The 24359-nt window shown below is 40.8% G+C and overlaps 1 protein-coding gene across 3 annotated transcripts in view; it reads left to right on the top strand.

Moving 5' to 3' along the window:
* PDZRN4 (PDZ domain containing ring finger 4) overlaps positions 1 to 24359 on the top strand; it is a 391453-nt gene that overhangs the window by 311641 nt on the left and 55453 nt on the right. For all 3 annotated transcript variants that reach the window (XM_048836019.2, XM_075124416.1, XM_048836020.2), the window contains 2 exons: positions 18067 to 18320; positions 20153 to 20255. In XM_048836019.2, coding sequence (XP_048691976.1) covers positions 18067 to 18320; positions 20153 to 20255 — 357 coding nt within the window. The remainder of the gene's footprint in view (positions 1 to 18066; positions 18321 to 20152; positions 20256 to 24359) is intronic.

The raw sequence follows: 24359 nt of genomic DNA, 5'->3' as shown, positions 1-24359 counted from the left end.
ATCCAGCCCAATTCAGTAAGTTGTTACTGGCTATCTGATCTATGTGAAATGAATTAATGTTCTCATTCCATTTGCTAGCAGGCAGTGTACATGTTCAGCAGCAGACTCAGCAGAGAGGCCACAGATGTAATGAGTAGGGACACTAAACAACTCTTTCACTCCTAGAGAAGGTCTTGTCTTGTTCATGTTTGCCTATTAGTGATGAGGCAATGTGGGTAAGCTTGTTCAGCAGTTATTTACCGAGGTACATTTATGGCCTTCATCAACATAGTGTCTGATCGCCCCTTAAGTAGCAATAACAGTTGCAAAAATAAATCCTTTGCCTGCCCTTCTTGAAGGAGTCGACACACAAATAAGTAATCTAAAAGATTTTCAGGTGAGTGTATTTAAGTAGGTCTGATTGATTGTATGTGGGGATGTAAAAAGCTAGTAAGGGAAAGCTAATTTGAAATACGGTGTTTGCATTTGCTTTTAAGTACTGTGAGGCCCATGGTCACTCTTGTCTCTTGTGAGAATGAGTTCTGTAACCTCGGTCCTGTTCTCTTGAAAGTTCTGTCTCTGGTGTTCTTGAAGCCGAGCCTATTTTCATGGTCTCTCAGTCAAACGCACCCAGTCTGTTTCCCTTTCACCACGTGTACATTTAACCCTCTGTTTTCAAACAGGACAAGGCATAGCACAGATATACAGCAGGAGGATATTTACACACAGCTTCTCTCCCCTAGTTCACCCTCTGAGCTCTCCATGACTTCCTGAACCTCCCAAATAAGTACCCACCCAATTACTGAGCCAATTGTCTCCATAGTTCAGCAATTACCACCCAGGTGTCAAAAAGAAAAGGAGTACCTGTAGCACCTTAGAGACTAACCAATTTATTTGAGCATGAGCTTTCGTGAGCTACAGCTCACTTCATCAGCTGTCACCCAGGTGTCAGTTCTCTCCCCTCCCCCAACAGAAACTGGTTAATTGCTTCCAGTTACGCCTGCAGCCTTCTCTGTGCTGCAGCAATGTCAGTGATCTGAGTGTTACAGCTAACACTGTCACACCTTCCTATTATCTAGACAAAGTGGGTGTGGACCAACTTTCATGGGTGAAAAGAACAGGAGGACTTGTGGCACCTTAGAGACTAACAAATTTATTTGAGCAGAAGCTTTCGTGAGCTACAGCTCTCAGAAAAGCTTCTGCTCAAATAAATTTGCTAGTCTAAGGTGCCACAAGTCCTCCTTTTCTTTTTGCGAATACAGACTAACACGGCTGTTACTCTGAAACCTTTCATGGGTGAGAGACAGAGACAAGCTTTCCAGCTACACAGAATTCTTCTTCATGTCTGGGAAAGGTGCTCAGCGGTCACAGCTGAATACAAGGTCAAAAAGATTGCTTAGCGTAAGTAGTTAGCACATATTCTAAGGGATCATTCAAGGTGAAGTGGCCTGTTAACACCCCTGTAGTCTTTGGATAAAAAGCAGGAGTTAGTGGGTTATAGATTGTTGTAATAAGCCATAAATCCAGTGTCTGATTTTTAGTGTCTTGCAAAGTTGTGAATTTAAGCTCCCAGGTTCATCTTTTGAAAGTGCTCAGATTTCCTTTGAGGATGAGGACTGATAGGTCAGACATATCAATGAGTGCTTTGTGAAAAGTGTTCACCCACAGGTAATATGGTGGTTTTGTCTTTTATAATTTTCCTGTGTGTGTTCATTCAAGAATATATTGATAGTTTGTTTTTGGAGTGTTCACTGTACTGGATGAGGTAGATCACATATTGTGATAGGGACATGTAGGACCCATGGATCCTGAAAAGCTGTTTTGAGGGGGTGTTGAACAACCCACTTATTAGTTGACATTTTCATAATTCTAATGGAATGTGGCTGTGAAGGGGTCAAAGTCACAGAGGGACAGTTGATCTCTCCAGTAATTCAGACTAATCACTTGGACTTTGAATAATGGAATAGAGACTTTGAATTGGAATCTGTATTTAATGGTGACCCAGGATTCTATGAGAGTAGAGTTCCAGGGTTACACTTTCATGGTGACCTCTCTTGCTTAATAAACAGACTGCTGTGTTCTTCAGTTGGTGGATTTTTTTCAGAGCATGTGGCTTCATTCCTCGATATGAGTTACAGTAATCAAGCTGGGAGGTCACAATTGCACAAGGTTGCTGTGGCCAGATCTGTGTCCGATAGGATGGAGCACAGTCTTCTCGACAGCTGCAAGTGGAACAGAGTGTTTTTCAGGGCTTTAATCTAGGTTCAAAGGGGGCAGGTGACCAAAGCCCACAGGTAAGTCAAGAACACGGAGACCTGAGAGAAGCTTCAGAATTTGGGGGGAGCATTGTTGTAGCAGGGATAAGGGAGAGACAAGACAGAACTGGGTGGGGGAATCAAATCAGTATCTTAGATGTCTGCATACTAATGCGAGAAGTATGGGGAATAAGCAGGAAGAACTCGAAATGCTAGTAAGTAAACACAATTATAACATAGTTGGCATCACAGAGACCTGGTGGGATAATACACATAACTGGAGTATTGGTATAGAAGGGTACAACTTGTTCAGGAAGGACAGACATGGAAAAAGGGAGGAGGTGTTGCCTTATATATTAAAAATGTATACACTTGGACTGAGATTGAGATGGAAATAGGAGACAAACTTGTTGAAAGTCTCTGGGTAAGGATAAAAGGGATAAAAAACAAGGGTGATGTCATGGTAGGGGGATACTACAGACCACCTAACCAGGAAGAAGAGGTGGATGAGGCTTTTTTTAAACAACTAAGAAATCATCCAAAGCACAGGACTTGGTGGTGATGGGGGACTTCAATTACTCAGGCATCTGTTAGGAAAATAACGCAGCAGGGCACAGATTATCCAACAAGTTATTGGAATGTATTGGAGACAATTTTTTTTATTTCAGAAGGTGGAGAAAGCTACTAGGGGAAAGGCTGTTCTAGATTTTATTTTGACAAATAGGGAGGAACTGGTTGATCATTTGAAAGTGGAAGTCAGCTTGGGTGAAAGTGATCATGAAGTGGTAGAGTTCATGATTCTAACGAATGGTAGGAGGTAGAACAGCAAAATAAAGACAATGGATTTTTAGTTTTATTTTAGTTTTAGTTTTTAAAATAAAGACAATGGATTTCAAGAAGGCAGACTTTAGCAAACTCAGGGAGTTGGTAGGTAAGAGCCCATGGGAAGCAAGTTTAAGAGGAAAAACAACTGAAGACAATTGGCAGTTTTTCAAAGCAACATTATTAAGGGCACAAGAGCAAACTATCCCACTGCATAGGAAAGATAGGAATCATAGAATATCAGGGTTGGAAGGGACCTCAGGAGGTCATCTAGTCCAAGACCCTGCTCGAAGCAGGACCAATCCCCAATTTTTGCCCCATATCCCTAAATGGCCCCCTCAAGGATTGAACTCACAACCCTGGGTTCAGCAGGCCAAAGCTCAAACCACTGAGCTATCCCTCCCCCAGGCTGGCAAGAGACCACACTGGCTTAACCAAGAGATCTTCAATCATCTAAAAATCAAAAAAGAGTCCTACAAAAAATGGAAACTAGGTCAAATTACAAAGAATGAATATAAACAAATAACTCAAGTATGTAGGGACAAAATTAGAAAGGCCAATGCACAAAATGAGCTAGAGACATAAAGGGTAACAAGAAAACATTCTACAAATACGTTAAAAGCAAGAGGAAGACCAAGGACAGGATAGACCTGTTACTCAATGAGAGTGGAAAAAATAATAACAGAAAATGTAGAAATGGCAGAGGTGCTGTCAAGGTTCCTCCCCCACTCTGAACTCTAGGGTGCAGATGTGGGAACCTGCATGAAAACCTCCTAAGCTTACTTTTACCAGATTAGGTTAAAACCTCCCCAAGGTACAAATTAATTTTATCCTTTGTCCTTGGAATATCCACTGCCACCACCAAACTCTAACTGGGTTTACTGGGAAACATAGTTTGGACACGTCTTTCCCCCCAAAATCCTCCCAACCCTTGCACCCCACTTCCTGGGAAAGGTTTGGTAAAAATCCTCACCAATTTGCATAGGTGACCACAGACCCAAACCCTTGGATCTGAGACCAATGAAAAAGCATTCAATTTTCTTACAAGAAGACTTTTAATAGAAATAGAAGTAAATAAAAGTAAAGGAATTACCTCTGTAAAATCAGGATGGTAGATACCTTACAGGGTAATTAGATTCAAAACATAGAGAATCCCTCTAGGCAAAACTTTAAGTTACAAAAAAGACACACAGACAGAAATAGTCATTCTATTCAGCACAATTCTTTTCTCAGCCATTTAAAGAAATCATAATCTAACACATACCTAGCTAGATTACTTACTAAAAGTTCTAAGACTCCATTCCTGTTCTATCCCCGGCAAAAGCAGCATACCGACAGACACAGACCCTTTGTTTCTCTCCCTCCTCCCAGCTTTTGAAAGTATCTTGTCTCCTCATTGGTCATTTTGGTCAGGTGCCAGCGAGGTTACCTTTAGGTTCTTAACCCTTTACAGGTGAGAGGATTTTTCCTCTGGCCAGGAGGGATTTTAAAGGGGTTTACCCTTCCCTTTATATTTATGACAGGTGCTTAATGACTTCTTTGTTTCGTTTTTCACCAAGAAGGTTGGTGATGATTGGATGTCTAACATAGTGAATACCAGTGAAAATTAGGTAGGATCAGAAGAGGCTAAAATAGGGAACGAACAAGTTAAAAACTACTTAGACAAATTAGATGTCTTTAAGTCACCAGGGCCTGATAAAATGCATCCTTGAATACTCAAGGAGCTGACTGAGGAGATATCTTAGCCATTAGCGATTATCTCTGAAAAATCATGGAAGATAGGAGAGATTCCAAAAGATTGGAAAAGGGAAAATATTGTGCCAATTTATAAAAAGAGAAATAAGAACAACCCAAGGAATTACCAGTCAGTTTAACTTCTGTACCCGGAAAGATAATGGAGCAAATAATTAAGCAATCAATTTGCAAACATCTAGAAGATAATAAGGTGACAAGTAACAGTCAGCATGGATTTGTCAAAAACAAATCCTGTCAAACCAAACTGATAGCTTTCTTTGACAGGGTAACAAGTCTTGTGGATGCGGGGAAGCAGTAAACATGGTATATCTTGACTTTAGTAAAGCTTTTGATACTGTGTCTCATGATCTTCTCCTAAACAAACTAGGGAAATGCAACCTAGTGGAGCTTGTGGCAGTGTACCCCATAAGGCTTTATGGAAATATGCTTATGAATGTGTATATGAAATAACTGGAATATGTTTAATGCTGCGTATGCCATGTAACATATCTCTGTAAAGGTTATGATCTACTGAATAAATTCCTCCTATTTGTATGCATGTATCATTTTTGTACATGAAGTTATGAATATTGGCTGTATACTTGCTTGATTTCTAAGTAGCCTTAGTAGAGCATTTGGTCAGCTTCTTGAGAAAGGAATGTGCAAATTAAGTGCCCAATCAAGAAACACTTAAAGGACAATGAATCTTGTAGGGCTCCAATCCACATAAGAAGTCTACCTGAGGACATTCTAGGTAGCATGTAAGCAATGGCTGCTGCTTGTAAAACCTGAGCCATGCATAGACATGTGACTTGCCCATGTGACTCCAAAACTCCATCTTGGAGCTGGACTTTGCATAGGAGAGAGGAGGGGGTCTCCACCCATAAGAGAGAGTCTATTTAAGCCCTTGGGAGACCCCTCCATTTTAGTCTTCCGCTGGCTAAAGAGAGAGCCTCTCCACCCCTAAGGATACCTGAAAGAAACTGGAACAAAGGACAGTAATTACAGGGATGTGAGTGATTGCTGGACCCACACTAGAAGCAGACTCATCTGTAAAAGGAAGCTTACTGGAATTTCTCTAAGGGTGTGGTTTTAATCTGTATTCAGTTTTCTTAGACATAGACTCGCATGTTGTATTTTATTTTGCATGGTAATTCACTTTGTTCTGTCTGTCACTACTTGGAACCACTTGAATCCTACTTCCTGTATTTAATAAAATCACTTTTTACTTATTAATTAACCCAGAGTATGTATTAATACCTATGGGGTGGGGGGAAGAGCTGTGCATATCTCTCTACCAGTGTTATAGAGGGTGAACAATTTATGAGTTTACGGATTTATTTGGGGTTTGGACCCCACTGGGAGTTGTGCATCTGAGTGTCAAGGCCAGGAACACTTCTTAAGTTGCTTTCAGTTAGTCTGCAGCTTTGGGGCACATGGTTCAGACCCTGGGTCTGTGTTGGAGCAGACTGGCGTGTCTGGCTCAACAAGACAAGGTGCTGGAGTCCCAAACTGGCAGGGAAAGCAGGGACAGAAGTAGTCTTGGCACATCAGTTGGCAGCCCCAAGGGGGTTTCCCATCACAGAGCTACTATAACGTGGGTGCAAAACTGATTTGAAAACCATTCCCAGAGACTAGTTATCCGTGGTTCACAGTCATGCTGGAAGGACGTAATGAGTGGGGTCCCACAGGGATCAGTTCTGGGTTCAGTTCTGTTCAATATCTTCATCAATGATTTAGATAATGGCATAGAGAGTACACTTATAAAGTTTGAGGACGATACCAAGCTGGGAGGGGTTGCAACTGCTTTGCAGGAAAGGATTAAAATGAAAAATGATCTGGACAAACTGCAGAAATGGTCTGAAGTAAATAGGATGAAATTCAATTAGGATAAATGCAAAGTACTTCATTTAGGAAGGAACAATGGGAAATGACTGCCTAGGAAGGAGAACAGGATCTGGGGCTCAGAGTGGACCACAAGCTAACTATGAGTTAACAGTGGAACGCTGATGCAAACAAAGCGAATGTCCTTCTAGGATTTTTTAGCAGGAGTGTTGTAAGCAAGACACAAGAATTAATTCTTCCTCTCTACTCTGCACTGATTAAACCTCAGCTGGAATATTGTGTCCAGTTCTGGGCACCACATTGCAGGAAGGATGTGGACAAATGGGAGAAAGTCCAGAGAAGAGTGACAAAAATTATTAAAGGTCTAGAAAACATGACCTATGAGGGAAGATTGAAAAAATTGTGTTTGTTTAGTTTGCAAAAGAGAAGACTGAGGGGTCGGGGGCATGATAACAGTTTTCAAGTACATAAAAGGTTGTTACAAGGAGGAGGGAGAAAAAAATTTTTCTTAACCTCTGAGGATAGGACAAGAATCAATGGGCTTAAATTGCAGCAAAGGAGATTTAGGTTGGAGATTAGGAAAAACTGCCTAACTGTCATGGTGGTTAAGCACTGAAATAAATTGCCTAGGGAGGTTGTGGAATCTCCATCATTGGAGATTTTTAAGAGCAAGTTAGACAAACACTTGTCAGGAATGGTCTAGATAATACTTAGTCCTGCCACAAGTGCAAGGCACTGGACTAGATGACCTCTCAAGGTTCCTTCAGTCCTATGATTCTATATCTGTGGCCATAGGCGCTGACTTCCCCTGTTTTCCGTGGTTGCGCGACGCCCTCTCTGCTCCCCGCCCCCACTCCACCCCTTCCATGAGGCCCCACCGCTGCCTTGCCTCTTCCCACCCCTTCCCCGCCCCCATTCCAACCCCTTCTGCAAATCCCTGCCATGACTCCGCCTCCTCCCCTGAGCGTGCCACGGCACCTCCCCCACCCCTGAGCATGCAAACAACTGATTTGCTGCGACCGGGTGGGAAATACTGGGAGGTAGGCAGAGGAATGGGGACGCAGCACACTCGGGGAGAGAAGGAGGTGGGGCAGAGGGGCAGGAAGAGGGGAGGAAGGGAGCTTGGCTGCTGGTGGGTGCAGAGCACCCACTAATTTTTCTCTAGCCCCGGAGCACCCATGGAGTCAGCACCTATGTCTGTGGCTATTTGGGTATCCAAAAGCACTGAAGACTCAAAAAGGCTGTCCTCAGCAAATAGTTGCCCTCAGCAGAGGGGGATGTTAGCGAGAAGGCGAGTATTTCTAAACACTTGCCTTTTCCTGCATGCATGACTTTTGTCTTGCTTGGGTTCAGCTTCAAGAAGATGCTTTTTGAGATTTGGGAGTTTGAGGAATTGGTGCTAATTACACATGCCATGGCAAAGCTAGTTTGCTGGGCATTGTCTGCATTTCTGGTGTTTCAGCATGCTGTCTAACCCAGTGGCTCCAAACAGATATTAAATAGGATAGGAAACTGGGCTGGTGCTTATGGAATACCACAAGTGAGTGTTCCGAAAATGGAGGAACAGTTCCCATCACAACCAGGTTGGGTTCAGTCTGAGAGAAAGGACTTGAGCTATCACAAGGCTGAAGAAAAAGAATGTCCAACCAGGCTTGGCAGAAGGAACTGGGTATGTTGAGTTTGGAAAAGAGGAGATTAAGAAGGGATATGACTGGAAAGGCTGCCATAAAAAAGAAGGAAAAAAGTTATTCTCTTTTGCCACAGAGGGCAGAATAAGAGGCAAAGGATTCAAACTACAGCACAGAGGCAGCAACCCTGCACGGAGTCGGCCAGTGTGAGAAGTGGCTCTGTACTGCAGCCCCGCCCTGCTCCCTGCCCAGGCCTGACTGCCAGGAAGAAGGACCAAGCGAGCTGGAAACGACCTGGGGGAGAGGCACAGCAGGAGGACAGAGCCTCCCTCCCCGGCTGGCAGGCCAATCAGAGCAAGTTTTGCAGGAGCAGCTCCACAGACTCAGAAATTTGGGAGGAATCATATCCCCCATCATGCATCGCCTCTGAAACTGTGTGCAAAATAACAAACAATATATGTTTTAATAAGGCTAAATGTAAATGTATAACATCTATGAATAAAGAATATAGGCCACAGCTACAGACTGGGTGATTCCAGTCTGGGAAGCAGTGACTCTGAAAAAGATTTGGGATCATGATGGATAATGAACTGAACATGAGCTTCCAATGTGATGCTGTGGCCAAAAGACTTAATGAGATCCTAGGATGCATATACAGGGGAATCTCAAGTAGGAGTAATGAGGTTATTTCACGTCTGTATTTGGCCCTGGTATGACCACTGCTGGAATACTGTGCCCACTTCTTGTGCCCACAATTCAAAAAGAATGTGGATAAATTGGAGCAGGTTCAGAGAAGAGCCATGAGAACGATTAAAGGATTAGAAAACATGCCTTGCAGTGACAGACTCAAAGAGCTCAATCTCTTTATCTTAACAAAGAGAACGTTAAGGGGTAAATTAATTAAGTACATACATAGGGAACAAATAGTTAATAATGAGCTCTTCAGTCGAGCAGAGAAAGGTATAATATGAACCAGTGACTGGAAGTTGAAAGCTAGACAAATTCAGACTGGAAATAAGGTACAAATTTTTGACATTGAGGGTAATTAACCATTGGAACAATTTACCAAGAGTCGTGGTGGATTCTCCATCACTGACAATTTTTAAATCAAGATTGGACGCTTTTCTAAAAGATCTGCTTTAGAAATTATTTTGTGGACGTTCTATAGCCTGTGTTACATAGGAGGTCAGACTAGATAATCACAATGGTCCCTTTTGCTCTTGGAATCTATGCTTCTGTGAAAGGAATTTCCATGCACCCTTGCAGCTCCTAATCGGTAGGGCAGGACCAGGAGTGTTTGATAATCAGTGCCACCAAATGCTGCCAAGACATCCAATGGGGAAGTTTACCATCAACAAATGATCTCTGTTTTGTGTCCTGGCATGTAACCTGGCTGATAAGGATCCAAGATACTGGTAGCTGGCAGGTGGGACTGGAGGCTTTATTTCCTAGCTTGTAGGGTAGCTTGCCCAAAAAGGGAGGTTTGGTACTGGGATGTACTTGGGAAGATCACCATTGTCAAGTGCTGATTTCTTTTGCTGGACTATTGCCTGCTTTGGGAGTGAGAGTTAGGATCTCCTCTTCAAAGGAGGTGTGCAAATGCTGTGTTACTAGAGGTCCCTGATGTTCTCTGCTGTATTTTATTAGACAGGAAAGGTGGTGAGCAGAGTCCCATGTGGTGGCCCTGATTGCTTCTAATATTTCCATTGCTACTTCTTGTGCAAAAGGCAGGGCCCCTCTTTTGGAAGGAGGGGATTATGTGTGTTTAGGTCCAGAGCATGCCGGCAAGAAACTTTAATTTTAGTGAGGACGGATCGGAGTTTTAGTGCTGTTGATTTCAGAGTCATTGTGTGTGTGGATGCTGAAATCTCCCAACGCAGTGAGATTTGTGAACTTCATCATGTCAGACAGCATCTCTGTTAGCTCCTCTGAGAAGCCTTTGTGTCTGGAGGACTGTAGGTAACAGGATGCTCAAGTTAATCTTGTCTTTGGCCTCACCAATTAAGTGGATGCTTTCCAAGGATTTTGTTTCTGTGGAGTCTGTCTTGCATTTTAGCTTGCCTGTGCCAAACATGTTTTGAGGATAGTAGACTGCACAGTCCCCAGAGCTGTTACTATGACACCTTTCATGAGTACTAAATTCACGAAATTGTATTTTTGTTTTGTTTTAAAAAATATAATGAGAAATAAAGATGAGACTCTCAGGAAGGAGACAGATATTAACATATATAACCTCCCAGTAATGATCCGTGGTCACTGCTAACTGAAATCAGTAACAGCAGAAAAATGGTTTACGGCAAGGGCAGTTCATCTCTATATCACAAACATGTGTACTCTGAGAATAGTGGGTGTTCCTGGATTTATATTTTTTAGAATAAGTATTGTAAAGGTAATCTACACCCATTTTCCCTATATTGTTTAGAGGCAATCTGTCCTTCATTTACTTTCCCCCAACCACCACTGCTTGGAAATAAATCGGTGTAACAGTCAGTGTCTGGCTTTAGAAATGGCAGTCAGCCAGCGTCAATTGGTTTTTCAAGCATTTGCTTATGCATCAAAGACAAAAACTGTTTATTTTCTGATATTGATTAATTTTTGCATGTGGCTGGATTTAGAGAGATAATCAAAAGGGGATGGCCAACATCCAAGCAATGGCAACCAGTCACTCTAGGGAAGTTGTTGACAAGTGGCCCTGGCTTTGCAGTTTTTTTCAAAGGGAGAGAGTGTTCATTAAACAGAAGCTTCATCAAACAGGACAGTGGTTTACATGTGGATAGATATATTCTTTATTTAACATTCACAAGTTGCTTATAGATTAATTAGCCCATCTGTTGCAACTAATGTATTCTTGTGTCTTTTTAGTTGATTGTAAAAATGACTGATTTCCCTATCTACTTAAAATAGTACCTTTGCTTCCACTGAAAGTAACCTTTTAGAATCAAATAATTTATTTAATCATCCAGCTAAGAATCCATAAATGGCTTGCGGTAAATAAGTGCTCAACTATCTACAGCTCCCAAAGTGATTATATCAGAGTGCTGGGATGGGGGATAATGCAGGAGATAAAAAAAAGATCTTAAAGAAGCTAAGTGAATAGACCTCCAAAATGGGTATATAGTATTGGTTTTAGTTTTTAAAATACATTCTCTCTTCTCAGCACATAATGATGGTAACTGCTCAGGATGGCTGCCCTCATAGAGCAATTAAGCTACAGCTCTTCTGCAGGGCAAGGCAGAATTTATAAAATGAATGACCTTTTATGCAGAGTAACTAACTGTATTGATGAACTTCAAGTGATGATTAAAATAAGTGTTCTGTATCCTCAGTGCTTACATCTTATAAGGAAACCACATAAAGGATAGTGGATTTTAAAGGTCATGGATTTCTTCACTTCAAGGAGAAAATAAACATTTTTATGAAAGTACAGGTCAGCCACATTGTTGCCAATAAAAATAAGCTGTGAATTTCATAGTTAAATGATTTTGAAATATCATTGGTGCTTGGCATAGAATTTGTATGGAAATGACATTATTGTAAATGTATGTAAAGTATATTTGCTTGGAATAATCATAGAATCATAGAAGATTAGGGTTGGAAGAGACCTCAGGAGGTCTTCTAGTCCAATCCCCTGCTCAGAGCAGGACAAACCCCAACTAAATCATCCCAACCAGGGCTTTGTCACACCAGGCCTTAAAAACCTCTAAGGATGGAGATTCCACCACCTCCCTAGGTAACCCATTCCAGTGCTTCACCACCCTGCTAGTGAAATAATGTTTCCTAATATCCAACCTAGACCTTCCCCACTGCAACTTGAGACCATTGCTTCTTGTTCTGTCATCTGCCACCACTGACAACAGCCTAGCTGCTTTCAAATCCCCCTTCACTCATCTCTTCTGCAGACTAAATAAGCCCAGTTCCCTCAGCCTCTCCTCGTAAGTCGTGTGCCCCAGCTCCCTAATCATTTTCGTTGCCCTCCGCTGGACTCTCCAATTTGTCCACATCCCTTCTGTAGTGGAGGGACCAAAACTGGACACAGTACTCCAGGTGTGGCCTCACCAGTGCCGAATAGAGGGGAATAATCACTTCCCTTGATCTTCTGGCAATGCTCCTACTAATACAGCCCAATATGCCATTGGCCTTCTTGGCAACAAGAGCATACTGCTGACTCATATCCAGCTTCTCATCCACTGTAATCCCCAGGTCCTTTTCTGCAGAGCTGCTGCTTAGCCAGTTGGCCCCCAGCCTGTGGTGGTGCATGGGATTCTTCCTTCCTGAGTTCAGGACTTTCTTGTACATGTTGAACCTCATCAGATTTCTTTTGGTCCAATCCTCCAATTTGTCTAAGTCACTCTAGACCCAATCCCTACCGTCCAGCATATCTACCTCTCCCCCCAGCTTAGTGTCATCTGTGAATTTGCTGAGGGTGAAATTCGTCCCATCATCCAGATCATTAATAAAGATGCCCCTGGGGCACTCCGCTTGATACCAGCTGCCAACTAGACATCGAGTCGTCAATAAGTATTGATTTTTGTGGATAAACAGGGAAGTTGGTTGGTTGGTTTCCCAAGGAATTCTAATAAGATTTTATATTTTACTTCTTGAAATGTTATCCATGCTTCTCCCCCCAACCCCACACCACCCTCCCACTGGCAAAGATCTGTGGTAAAATGGCCACTTTTTAGAAGTCAGCCTAACCTTTGCCAAGAAGTACCACATAATGACAATTATAGTATACTTCTTGTACTAACAATAGGAACAATTCTGATAGATCAGATCCAACTACATGGTATTTGTTGCCAAACATTGACTTTTAAGAGTGATCACTAAATGTGTTGTCCTGAGACTATTTATAAACATTAAAACTGTTTAGTACAGCAGGGTCAGGAGAGAGGAAACTACTTTTTGAAGTGAGCTGTAGCTCATGAAAGCTCATGCTCAAATAAATTGGTTAGTCTCTAAGGTGCCACAAGTACTCCTTTTCTTTTTGCGAATACAGACTAACACGGCTGTTCCTCTGAAACCTACTTTTTGAAGGAGTACTTGTGGCACCTTAGAGACTAACCAATTCATTTGAGCATAAGCTTTCGTGAGCTACAGCTCACTTCATCGGATGCATACTGTGGAAAGTGTAGAAGATCTTTGTATACACACAAAGCATGAAAAAATACCTCCCCCCACCCCACTCTCCTGCTGGTAATAGCTTATCTAAAGTGATCACTCTCCTTACAATGTGTACGATAATCAAGTTGGGCCATTTCCAGCACAAATCCAGGTTTTCTCTCCCCCCTCTCCCCCCCACAAACCCACTCTCCTGTTGGTAATAGCTTATCTAAAGTGACCACTCTCCTTACAATGTGTATGATAATCAAGGTGGGCCATTTCCAGCACAAATCCATGGTTTAACAAGAACGTCTGGGAGGGGTAGGAAAAAACAAGGGGAAATAGGTCATTATGCAAGGTAACCTATTTCCCCTTGTTTTTTCCTACCCCCCCCCCCCAGACGTTCTTGTTAAACCCTGGATTTGTGCTGGAAATGGCCCACCTTGTTTATCATACACATTGTAAGGAGAGTGATCACTTTAGATAAGCTATTACCAGCAGGAGAGTGGGGTGGGGGGAGGTATTTTTTCATGCTTTGTGTGTATAAAAAGATCTTCTACACTTTCCACAGTATGCATCCGATGAAGTGAGCTGTAGCTTATGAAAGCTTATGCTCAAATAAATTTATTAGTCGCTAAGGTGCCACAAGTACTCCTTTTCTTTTTGCGAATACAGACTAACACGGCTGTTACTCTGAAACCTACTTTTTGAAGGGAGCCTACAGATTGTAGAGGTAGAAGTTGTTCAAGGGGCTTACATTACTTTCTACAGTGAAAATTGTGGAGTTCCCACTTCCCTAATGGGAACAGCACCTGAAGGGAGCATATTTCTATGGCTTTGAAAGAAGGAAGGAACTGGAGAGGTAGAACTGAATGATGGCTAAAAGATCCAGATTTAAAGTGCTATTTAAAGCCGCCTTTGTTAGATATATCTGATACTGGACATTTTAGCTTTTGTAACTTACACACTTGGAGGAGAGATGGGGGAACTTTCTCCTTCTTACAATTTAATCTATTTTACACTTTTATCTATTCCTCCTCTCCACCACCCCATATGGCACTCACAGAATTCCATTGTATATAATTATCCCCAATGATACAATTTGGCCAAATGGCAATTTTAAGGATAGAGCCAACTTTTAAGCATTTCTTGCATAAATTGTAAGGGAAACTCCTGTTACACAGCAATGTAGGCCACGTGTCTAGAGCAGAATACACTTCTTTTCTGGTCACTCTTTGTATCATTTGATACCAACCTATCCCACATTAGTACTGAGGAATTTCTATGGAACTGAGGATGGTAATATCTGGTCTCTTAGATTTAAATACATATATCTAGGAATGTGTACTGTGCTCATCACCACTGTGTAGCATCTGAGCTAGCTGTAGGAGCAATTGCTCTTGCCATTGCGGAGTGGCTGCTACATCATACCATGGATCCCTCACACATCCATGTGAGGGTAGGCAGGATTCAAACCACAACTTTCTTCTTGAGGTTCTCCCGCAGGAAGGATATCTTTACATTGCACATGGACTCCATATGATCCCCACCACCACCACACCACAGAGAACATGCCTATGGATGTTCTGAACTGCTGTATGTGTTCATGTAATTAAAAACTGTATCATAATACATGTATGCAAAGGGGCAGAGTTAAGATTACACAAGCTCCCTTAAATCTGGCATTGTCCAACTTTGCAAATGTTTTGCTTTTCAACCTAATGTTCTTTTATCAAGGGGGGTTTGGGTTGGTTGATCAGTTAATTGGTCTGAAAATGTCAAGATATTTGAAAAAAAGAAAAATGGAGAAACAAAGCAATTCCATCTTCAGGAAATATCTGCTAGACATCAGTGGAACACTGGTTTTTAGGGATTCCTGTATTCTCTTCTGGGTCTGGGAAGGTCGTGGGGGCCAATGGAATAGTCAGAAAACTTAGTTATTTGTTGCTATTTGTTTTCTTAATCTGCTTTGTATTTTCATAGTGTTCATTCATCTACAGATCTCAAAGCACTTTTTAAAGGTGGCATGTTGAAATACTACATTTTACAGATACGAAAGCCAAGCACTTAGGTTTGGTATTATGTTTCAGAAAGGTAGTGTAGATCAGTGCTCTTTCCCTTCCTAGGCTATAAACTATTTTATTGTGGAAAATTGCCTGGGCTGTGATTCTTTGTAGTTGTTAGGAAATTATGCAGGAGACAGGGAGCATGCTCTCTGCAGCATGGCAAGAGTTCAGACTTTCAGACATAATGAGTAAGGGCATAAAATTTTGTGCATGTGTAAATGGTGATTTCCTGGTAACTCAGATAAATCTGGATGGGTTTTCATGGGAACAGAAAAGATGGTTCTTTGACCTCAGGACTGTCCCACTGTCAGATGTCAGCTGCCTATGGGTAAGCTCCTGTTGTGCTGGCAGAGTTTTTACATGGACAAAGTTTTCTGTTTTTCATTGCACTGATTTTGTAAAACTTTCCAGAAAAAAAAAATAACCTGAGGCAGAAACTAAGCATGGAAAAATTCAACCCAAATAGTTCATTTGTCAGAGGTCATAGCAATTAAAAGCAGGTGGTTATAATGGAAAATTTTAGGCAACCTTAAAATAATAGGTTTTTCCTATAATGCTAAGGCTTGTCTACACTTAAAACGCTGCAGCAGCGCAGCTGCGCCATTGTAGCATTTCAGTGAAGACTCTACCTGTGTCAGCGGGAGGGGTTCTGATATGGGCGTAGAGCCTTCGCCTCCCCGAGAGGCAGTCGCTAAGTTGATGGGAGAAGACTTCGGGAGAAATCTCTAGTTGAGTAAAACCTCTGTGTAGACGGTGCTAGGTCAGTTTAACTGCGTTGCGCAGGGGATGTGGATTTTTCACACCCCTGAGTAACATAATTATACCAACCTTATTTCGTAGTGTAGACCAGGCCTCATGTCAAAATATATGCAATGTGTTTGTATGTTTTGTTCCTTGGACCAAATTCAGATGTGATGTTAGGATGGTACAAATAGTGTGAGGTGATAAGTCATGTATTCTGTAGGGATAGAAGTGAAGATTTCTATTGGAAGGGTGTAAAATAAAGCCGGCACCTGGGATTAAACCCTTTGTGGGTTGCATTTCTTACCACAAAAAATCACCCCCTCTACCCCTTCACAGGATAAATTATATCATCTCACACCTGCACTGGCTTATGGCAGTTTCATTATTTGTAATTTACAATAACATTCACATCACCTCTGAATCTCACCAAAGTACTGTTTTCAGTACAGTGATAGCACATGTTCTTGGTCAAGAACTCTGCTATTGACAGCCATTGGCCAATTAGCACGTTAGTTCAGTGATGTGCTCGTACTTTGAAAATCCAGACACACGAACATGTAGGAATTTAACACACCACCCATACTTGCAGTTATCTGTGTTATACTCCAAACACTACACAAGAGGAGCACTGGTATAGGAATACTGATGTACTATACTGTACTATGCTGGCAAAGTGCCCTAGTGTGGGTGCAGCTACAGCGGCAAAGCTTCACATTGTTCCAGTGTAGTGAAAACATAAAGAAATTGTTGGTATATAGATATACCATCAGAGGTATACTGTCAAACCCTTCCAATGGAGACACAGCTTATTTCATTTGTGAAACTGATATAAGCTATCCTAACAAAAGGACTTATTGCCAGTAGAGCTGAATTTACACTGGGACTTTTTCTGGCATAGCTGTCAGCTGGGGGTGTGATTTTTTTCATACTCCTAATCAGCATAGCAAAACTTTCAAGTGTAGACCAATCTAATACTCATCCTCAGCCCCACAGCCTGTCAAACAATTGTCCTTGGCCTGGTTTACATCTAAAACTTAGGTCAACCTAGCTACATCGCTCAGGGTTGCAAAAAATTCTATGCCATGTGCAAAGTAGTTAGGTTGACCATATCCCTTACTGTAGAAGCAGATAGGTCAACAGACCTAGCTACCTCCTCTCAGAGAGGTGGATTACCAACCTCAATGGAAAAATCCTTACCATTGTTGTAAGAAGCATCTACACTACAGAACTACAGCGACACAGCTGCAGCACTTAAAACTTCTTTTTTCTTATCTTCTTTAGTTTGGATTTGACTTGGATTTCCATACATGTAAAAGGACAATTAGTGCAGCTGACTGTGTCATCGGATCTTCCTATCTGCAATCTAATTGACAATATAATGGCAATGGCATATAAGTGACAAAACATTTACAATCTGCCTTGTTTCCTTTCAGATATCTCAGACACCCTTATTGATGGATTTTTTAACAACAATACTTGTCAGAAACCTTTTGTTACATTCAGATGTTACAGAAGGTGTTGAAATACCAAACAAAATAAAACTCCACTTTTTCATATATATTTTATAAACCAGACAAATAATTTATGAGATGGAATTGTAAATGTCCTTAGAGTTTTAAAAATGTATTACTTAATTTTTGCTTCTTTCAGAATCCACCTGCACTGTGTTGTAAGAGTTTTATCAGTTTGTTTTCTAGCAAAAGCCAAAGAAGTTATTTTCCCACCCAACCCTTATCTCCTCTCTTGCATGAGCACGATAGAAGATTGCAGTAGATAGCAGCATATGATTTAATATACTCTACAAATCACTTATGATACACGTTTTATACTCCTGTTTCTATAAGCCCTTTCAGTTCTGAGTCCTAATTTGTGTAATGTTCTGTTTTCCTTTAGGTCAATGGGAAGGACCTCTCCAAGGCCACTCATGAAGAGGCAGTGGAAGCTTTTCGGAATGCCAAGGAACCAATTGTAGTTCAGGTTTTACGGAGAGCACCCATTAATAAAACACATGGTAGCTCACAGGATGTTCAGCTTATGGATGCTAGCACTCAGACCGACATCACCTTTGAGCACATTATGGCTCTCGCCAAGCTTAGGCCATCTACACCTCCAGTACCAGATATCTGTCCCTTTCTGCTTTCAGACAGGTATGGTTTACCTTTCTCTATCACTTTTCCAGCCAACCTCATATACCATCTATATAATAAGATTCCAGGATTGTCACTCTTTGTGTGTGTGTCACTCTGAAGACGAGAATGTCTGTACAGTCAGTGTGAAGCAATGGTAACAGCTACAGGCATGATTGAAAGCTCTCTTATTTTAGAATATCACCAAGTTCAATCATCACTGGGATTTGCGGTCTGTCACCATCCAGTTTTTAAGTTCTCATCCATATTCAGCTCTTTTTACACACATGACTTTATGAATTACATCTGTGTGACAGCACTCATTGGTAACTTATAATATTAAGTATTCATTTTTAAGAAAGTAAATGTTAACAAATGACTAAGTGTAGTGTTTTCTGTCTAGAAAACATCTCGGGAATACTGTCATCTCATTACTGTATAGCTGTCACTGCTAGCCACAGTCCCACACTTGTTTCACTGCATCACCTCCTGAACTTCATTCATGGATTAGAGCTGCAATAAGGAATTCTGGCTCTGATCACTTCATCGTCATACTATTTCTTCATCAAAAGCTTATGCCAACAGTGGGCCCCGTACAGGTAGATAGCTACTATAGCCAAAGCTGCCAAAAGGCTTGTTAAGACCCAGAGAGAGCTGGCTTGTTGGCATTGTGTACATTTCTCCCTTACACAAAAGGAGAATCAAGGAAACTAATTAAATTAAGGTGCAGTTATCTAAAGCAAAACGTGACTGAATATATAAAGAGATTAAACATAAAATCCCGCCTCTTGAATGACAAGCAGTGTGTAATGAGTTATTGATTGATTCATATTTCCTCTGAAATTGTACAGAATTTAAATGTCAGTGTAGCGTATTTATGCAAAAATAGTGATCCATCCTTTTGGACCTCAGCTCATGAATTATCCCCCCTGTCTGTCAACGCTTCCCCTCCAGTTCATCCACTAGCTACAGGCAAAACCACAATCATACTAGAGATGTCCCATTGAACTCCCAATGTTCCATGGATCTTTGCACAGGAGTGGTGTTGCAAAATGTATACCACATTTCACCTTGTCACAAATACAGAGTCACAACGTTCTGGGCAGGTTGGATCGTCAGCAGATCCTACTAGGGTAACTTGTGATCAGGGTTCAGGTAATAGCAGTCTTTGTATCTGAGGCAACACATACGTTCATTTTATTTCGGGAAGACCTCTTTCTTTTTGTCCAAAACCTATCCAAGGTTCCTATGTGCTGACATTTTCAAGAGTATAATTTCTCAAACACACCTTGCCAGCCTTTTGAGTCCATGTTCAAGAAGGCTGTAGAGTACAAGTTACTCCTTTAAGGTCTGGAATAATTTGTGATCATTATGAAATCGGCTTCATTTAAGAGATTTAATGTGGTAGAAATGTGATTAGTACAATGTTGTGCTAAGAAAGGCCCCTTCATGTTGCTCCAGTATCTGAAGTGTATATTTGGATGCATGTAGAGATGGCATGCGTATCTGGAGTTAAGCACATTTAAGAGTATGGAAAAATCCCAAAGCTTATCAGCTAAGCAGTTTGGCTCAAAACAGACCCTGCTTCATTCACTCTTCAAAATAACCACGTGTGGATCTGACAGTAGAATTTTGCCTTTAGTGCCATACTTGGCAAAATGAAATTAACTGGTCTCTGTGCGTTTGAAAAGAGAAAAGCCCCGGCTCTTGCCTGGTTGTATTCCTTTCAGACTGTCAGATCACTCAGAATAGCATTCCAAAGATGAGAAAACTACAGAGAAGTTTTTTTATCGTTTTTTATTTGAAAAACTATTGTCTCATCTATTTCTGTTGTACTGCTTTGTCCCACTTAGCTGCCATTCTCTTCACCCAGTGGAGCATGAATTTTATGAAGGTAATGAGTATCTTTCCAGCCTTCCTGCTGATGCAGATAGAACAGAGGACTTTGAGTATGAGGTAAGATCATTGGCATGCTACAGCATTTCTTTTTACAACTACAGGTACTGTATGTATAGAGCTGATATCAAAGTCCTGTGAGAGGAACAAAAGCAGGAATGCTCTTTTTTTAAAAAAAATTAATTACTGGAGCAAATTCTCTCCCTCAGTCAGACTTGTACAGTGTCATGGACTGTTGCATGAGTATAAATGGAAGCAGATTTTTGCCACGTATGTGTGAGTTTAGAAGGGCTTATTTTACACATACCATATTGTGTGACGGAAACTGCTCTGCTTTTTGCAGTTTTGACACTTTGAAGAAAGTCTTTCAGAAATTAAAAAACTAACTAGAAGTGTCATTACTTTTTCTTCTCATTTTCAGAACTCATTGGCAATTTTTCTACCACCTTAAGGATCGAGAGCAAGTATACACAGTGCATGGTGTTTTTTATTATTAGACCATGTTTATCCTTTGCTCAGCTATACACTGTACAGTATTTTAAATAACAAGTATATAAATTATTAAGTAGCTTTCATGAAAGTAGGGAAAATATTCTTTCTTCCTAATATTTGCTCTCTTTTAATAGTACATAAAGAAACCTTTTAAAGGTTTCTGATAACAGCTTGACATTTGGAAATAAAATGGATTGGGAAAGCTTTGGTAAATAGGCACATTGTTCACTTTTATCTTCTTCTTTTTTGTGTTCTTTTCTGCTTACAACCTGGGGAAACTGAAGTTCTTTCCCTAGGAACATGGAAAATCAAATAAATCTACTTGGTGAAGCTAACACAGAACAAACAAACTTGTATTTGAGCTCTTCAAAAAATCATTGTTAGGGATTAGTGAAATCATTATTTCTTCCCAATTGGACTTTGGTTGATATCTCATAGCGGAAAAGTCTTGGGGCTTATGTTCTATTTCGATTCCACATGGCTAATATAATTTTAGCTTCTTTACTGAGTGTGTGTGTGTTTATTTGTAGCAGATCTGGCTTATGTCTGTCAGAGAGACTATTTATCTGATAAATTTGTTAGTCTCTAAGGTGCCACAAGTACTCCTTTTCTTTTATCTGATAATATTTTTTTAAATGGCAAAATAGACAGCCAGAAAGAGAATAAATTTTAAAAATCTTACCTAGTTAAAATGGGAAAAACAACTTTTTTATTATCAGAATATTAGTGAAACATTAAAAATGCAGACAGATTTTACATTTATATAGAGTCTAGTACAGTGGAATCATGTCCTTTTTATGACCATTATTAATCCCTAATAATAGCCAGCATAAGTATTATGACAGTGGTAAATGCTCAGGCAGGTTCTCAGTAGCCTGTAATCTCTACTAATCACATCATCATAGTCATTAATTTACTGTCAGCTGTGATTCAATTGCCCAAGGCAAACCCATTGAATGACTGAAATAAAGAATGTTTCACATGAAATTTAAATAGGAAAGGAGCTGTCTGGCTTCCATTGAGGAGAATAATTTGTTCGGGAAACAAGAGAGGAGGGAATGACTACATCTTGCATCCTGTAACAAAAAAGACTCCAAACACAATTTCTGTAACTCAGGAAAGAACAAAAGCCAGCCCCTGTGTTTAAGTTTCTATGTTAAATTCCAGTTCTGGTGATGTGACATTACAAGGACCCATTGGCAATGGTGAGCGTAAGAGGTACATGCATCTCCAGAAACATATGCACTCCTTTTTGGATGTACAGTCTCGCACCTAAGTGTGCAGAAAAGTATTTGCACACGCAAATCTGTTAATTTTAAGTGCAAGAGAGTCCTGCATTTTAGGGGTTAGAAAATGTAGGAATAAAGTGAGAATTGCTAAATCTCAAAATGAATTAGCTCTTGCCATAGAAATTAAAATAAATAATTTTTTTTAGCTATATAAATAGAAAGAAAGTAAGGAAGGATGAGGTTGGACCACTGTGAGGTGTAGATGGAAGATTAAAGATAAAAATAGTCTAGCTGTGGTCCCAAAACTAAATGAATACTTTGATTTGATTTTCAAAAGTATAATATAGAACATGACTATGAAGGTGTAATTGTTGATGGAAATAAGTGTATAGAAATGAAAATTATCACACCTGAGCTGGAGTGAAAACTTAAAGAGATTAATGCACTCAAATCAGGAGGACCAAATAATTTCCACAATACTGAAAGAACTGGCACATGAGATTGCTAGTCCAGTAGCAATGATCTTTAGACCAATAAATCTAGCTGTCTATTTGGAGGGGTAATACCATATAGCTGGTGCATAATTAATACCATACCTATATTTGAGAAGGGAGGGTGGGGAAAGTGATCTGGGCAATTACAGACCTACTAATCTGACCTCAGTAGCATGCAAGGCTTTAAAACATACTATGGATGAAAGAATAATTGAATTCATGAACGTAAATGGGGGATATAATGCAACATGAGTTTACCAAAGGTAGATCACACCAGAATAACCTGATTTCCTTCTTTGAGAAAATAACTAATTTTTAGATACGGGAAATGCAGTAGATCTAATGTACTTGGACTTCAGTAAAGCGTTTGACATAGTACAACATAGGATTTTTTTAGTTAAATGAGGGAAGATGGGAATTAGCACAAGATTTGTAAGATAGATAAGGAACTAGTTAAATGGGACAAAGTGATGGGTTGTGCTTAAGGGTGGCCTATCAGACTAGCGGGTGTTTACTAGTGAAGTTCCTCAGGGACTGGTCTTGGGACCAGTCTTATTCAATATTCTTATTAATAACCTTGGCACGAAAGTAGGAGTGTGCTAATGAAATTTGCTGAGGATACAATGTTGGGAAATATTGTCAATACTGAAGAAGATCAGAATATTTTACAAGAAGATCTGGATGACCTTGAAGACTAGAGTGGAAGAAATGAGTTAAAATTCAGTAGTACAAAAGTGCAAGGCCATGCACTTAAGATCTAATAATAACAGTTTCTGCTACAAGTTGGAAGCCTCATATTAGAATTGAGATCAGGGTGTGTAGTCAAGGATGATTATGGACCACCAATATGATGTGGCTGTGAAAAAGGCAAATGTGATCCTAGGATGTATCAGGTGAGGCATTTTCAGTAGTGATAGAGATGCATTAATGCTATTGTACAAGGCATTGATAAGATCTCATTTGGAATACTGCATACAATTCTGTTCACTCATGTTCAAGAAGGATGAATTCAAACTGGAAGAGGTGCAGGGAAGAGCTACTAGGATAATCAGGGGAATAAAGTGACTTTTTTATGAAAGAAGACTGATAGGTCTTGGCTTGTTCAGTCTAGCAAAAAGAAGGCTGTGAGGGCAAGTTAAGGGGTAAATACCAGGGAGGGTGAAGAGTTAGGTAAGCTAAAGAACAATATTGGAACAAGAACAAATGGGCATAAACTGGCCGTGAACAAATTCAGGCTGGAAATTAGAAGAAGGATTCTAACCATAAGAGGGGTAAGGCTTTGGAACGGCCTCCCAATAGGAGTTGTGGGGGCAACCCACATTATTAGTTTTAAGAGAGAGCTGGGCAAATTTAGGAGTGTGATCGTCTGATGGGGTTGCTTGTGAGGGTAGGGCTCAGCAGCTCTGGGCTTACTTCTGGTTTATGATTTATATTCCTAAAAGCTCTCACTTTAGGGCTTCAGCCACTCATCTGCAGGGGTCAGGAACAGACTCCTCCCTCTCCCAGTGTATTCTATGGAGTCTTTTGGTCTCCTTCCTCTTAAGTATCGGGATGGTCATGGCTGAAGATGGGACACTGGACGGAATAGGCCAGGGCTCTGAGGTGGCACAGTGCATTCTCTCTCTCGTGCTTGTTGGTTCTTGCTCACATGCTCAGGGTCAGGAAGGAGTTTCCCCCCAAGTCAGGCTGGCAATGACCTTGGGGTTTTTTGCATTTCTGTGAGGAGTGTTGGTGCAGGTCAGTTGTCCGGAGTATCTGGATATATCTCACTTAACTAGTTTCCTGCCATTGTAGGCACCTTGAGCACTGATGCATCTCGATCCCTCCTACTCTCGCCCTGTGGCATGTAATAGTCTAATCTCCTGTGGGCTGTAATACTTTGGCCTCATTTCGGTTGTTGGGGTTAGTGTGCGGGAGTTGGGTTGTGTTGGCTGCATGTGACATACAGC

This window comes from Caretta caretta, chromosome 1 (genome assembly GCF_965140235.1).
Source record: "Caretta caretta isolate rCarCar2 chromosome 1, rCarCar1.hap1, whole genome shotgun sequence".
NCBI classification, from domain to species: Eukaryota; Metazoa; Chordata; order Testudines; family Cheloniidae; genus Caretta; species Caretta caretta.
Note: the sequence above shows the minus strand (reverse complement) of the source record. Positions and strands in the feature narration are given on the sequence as shown.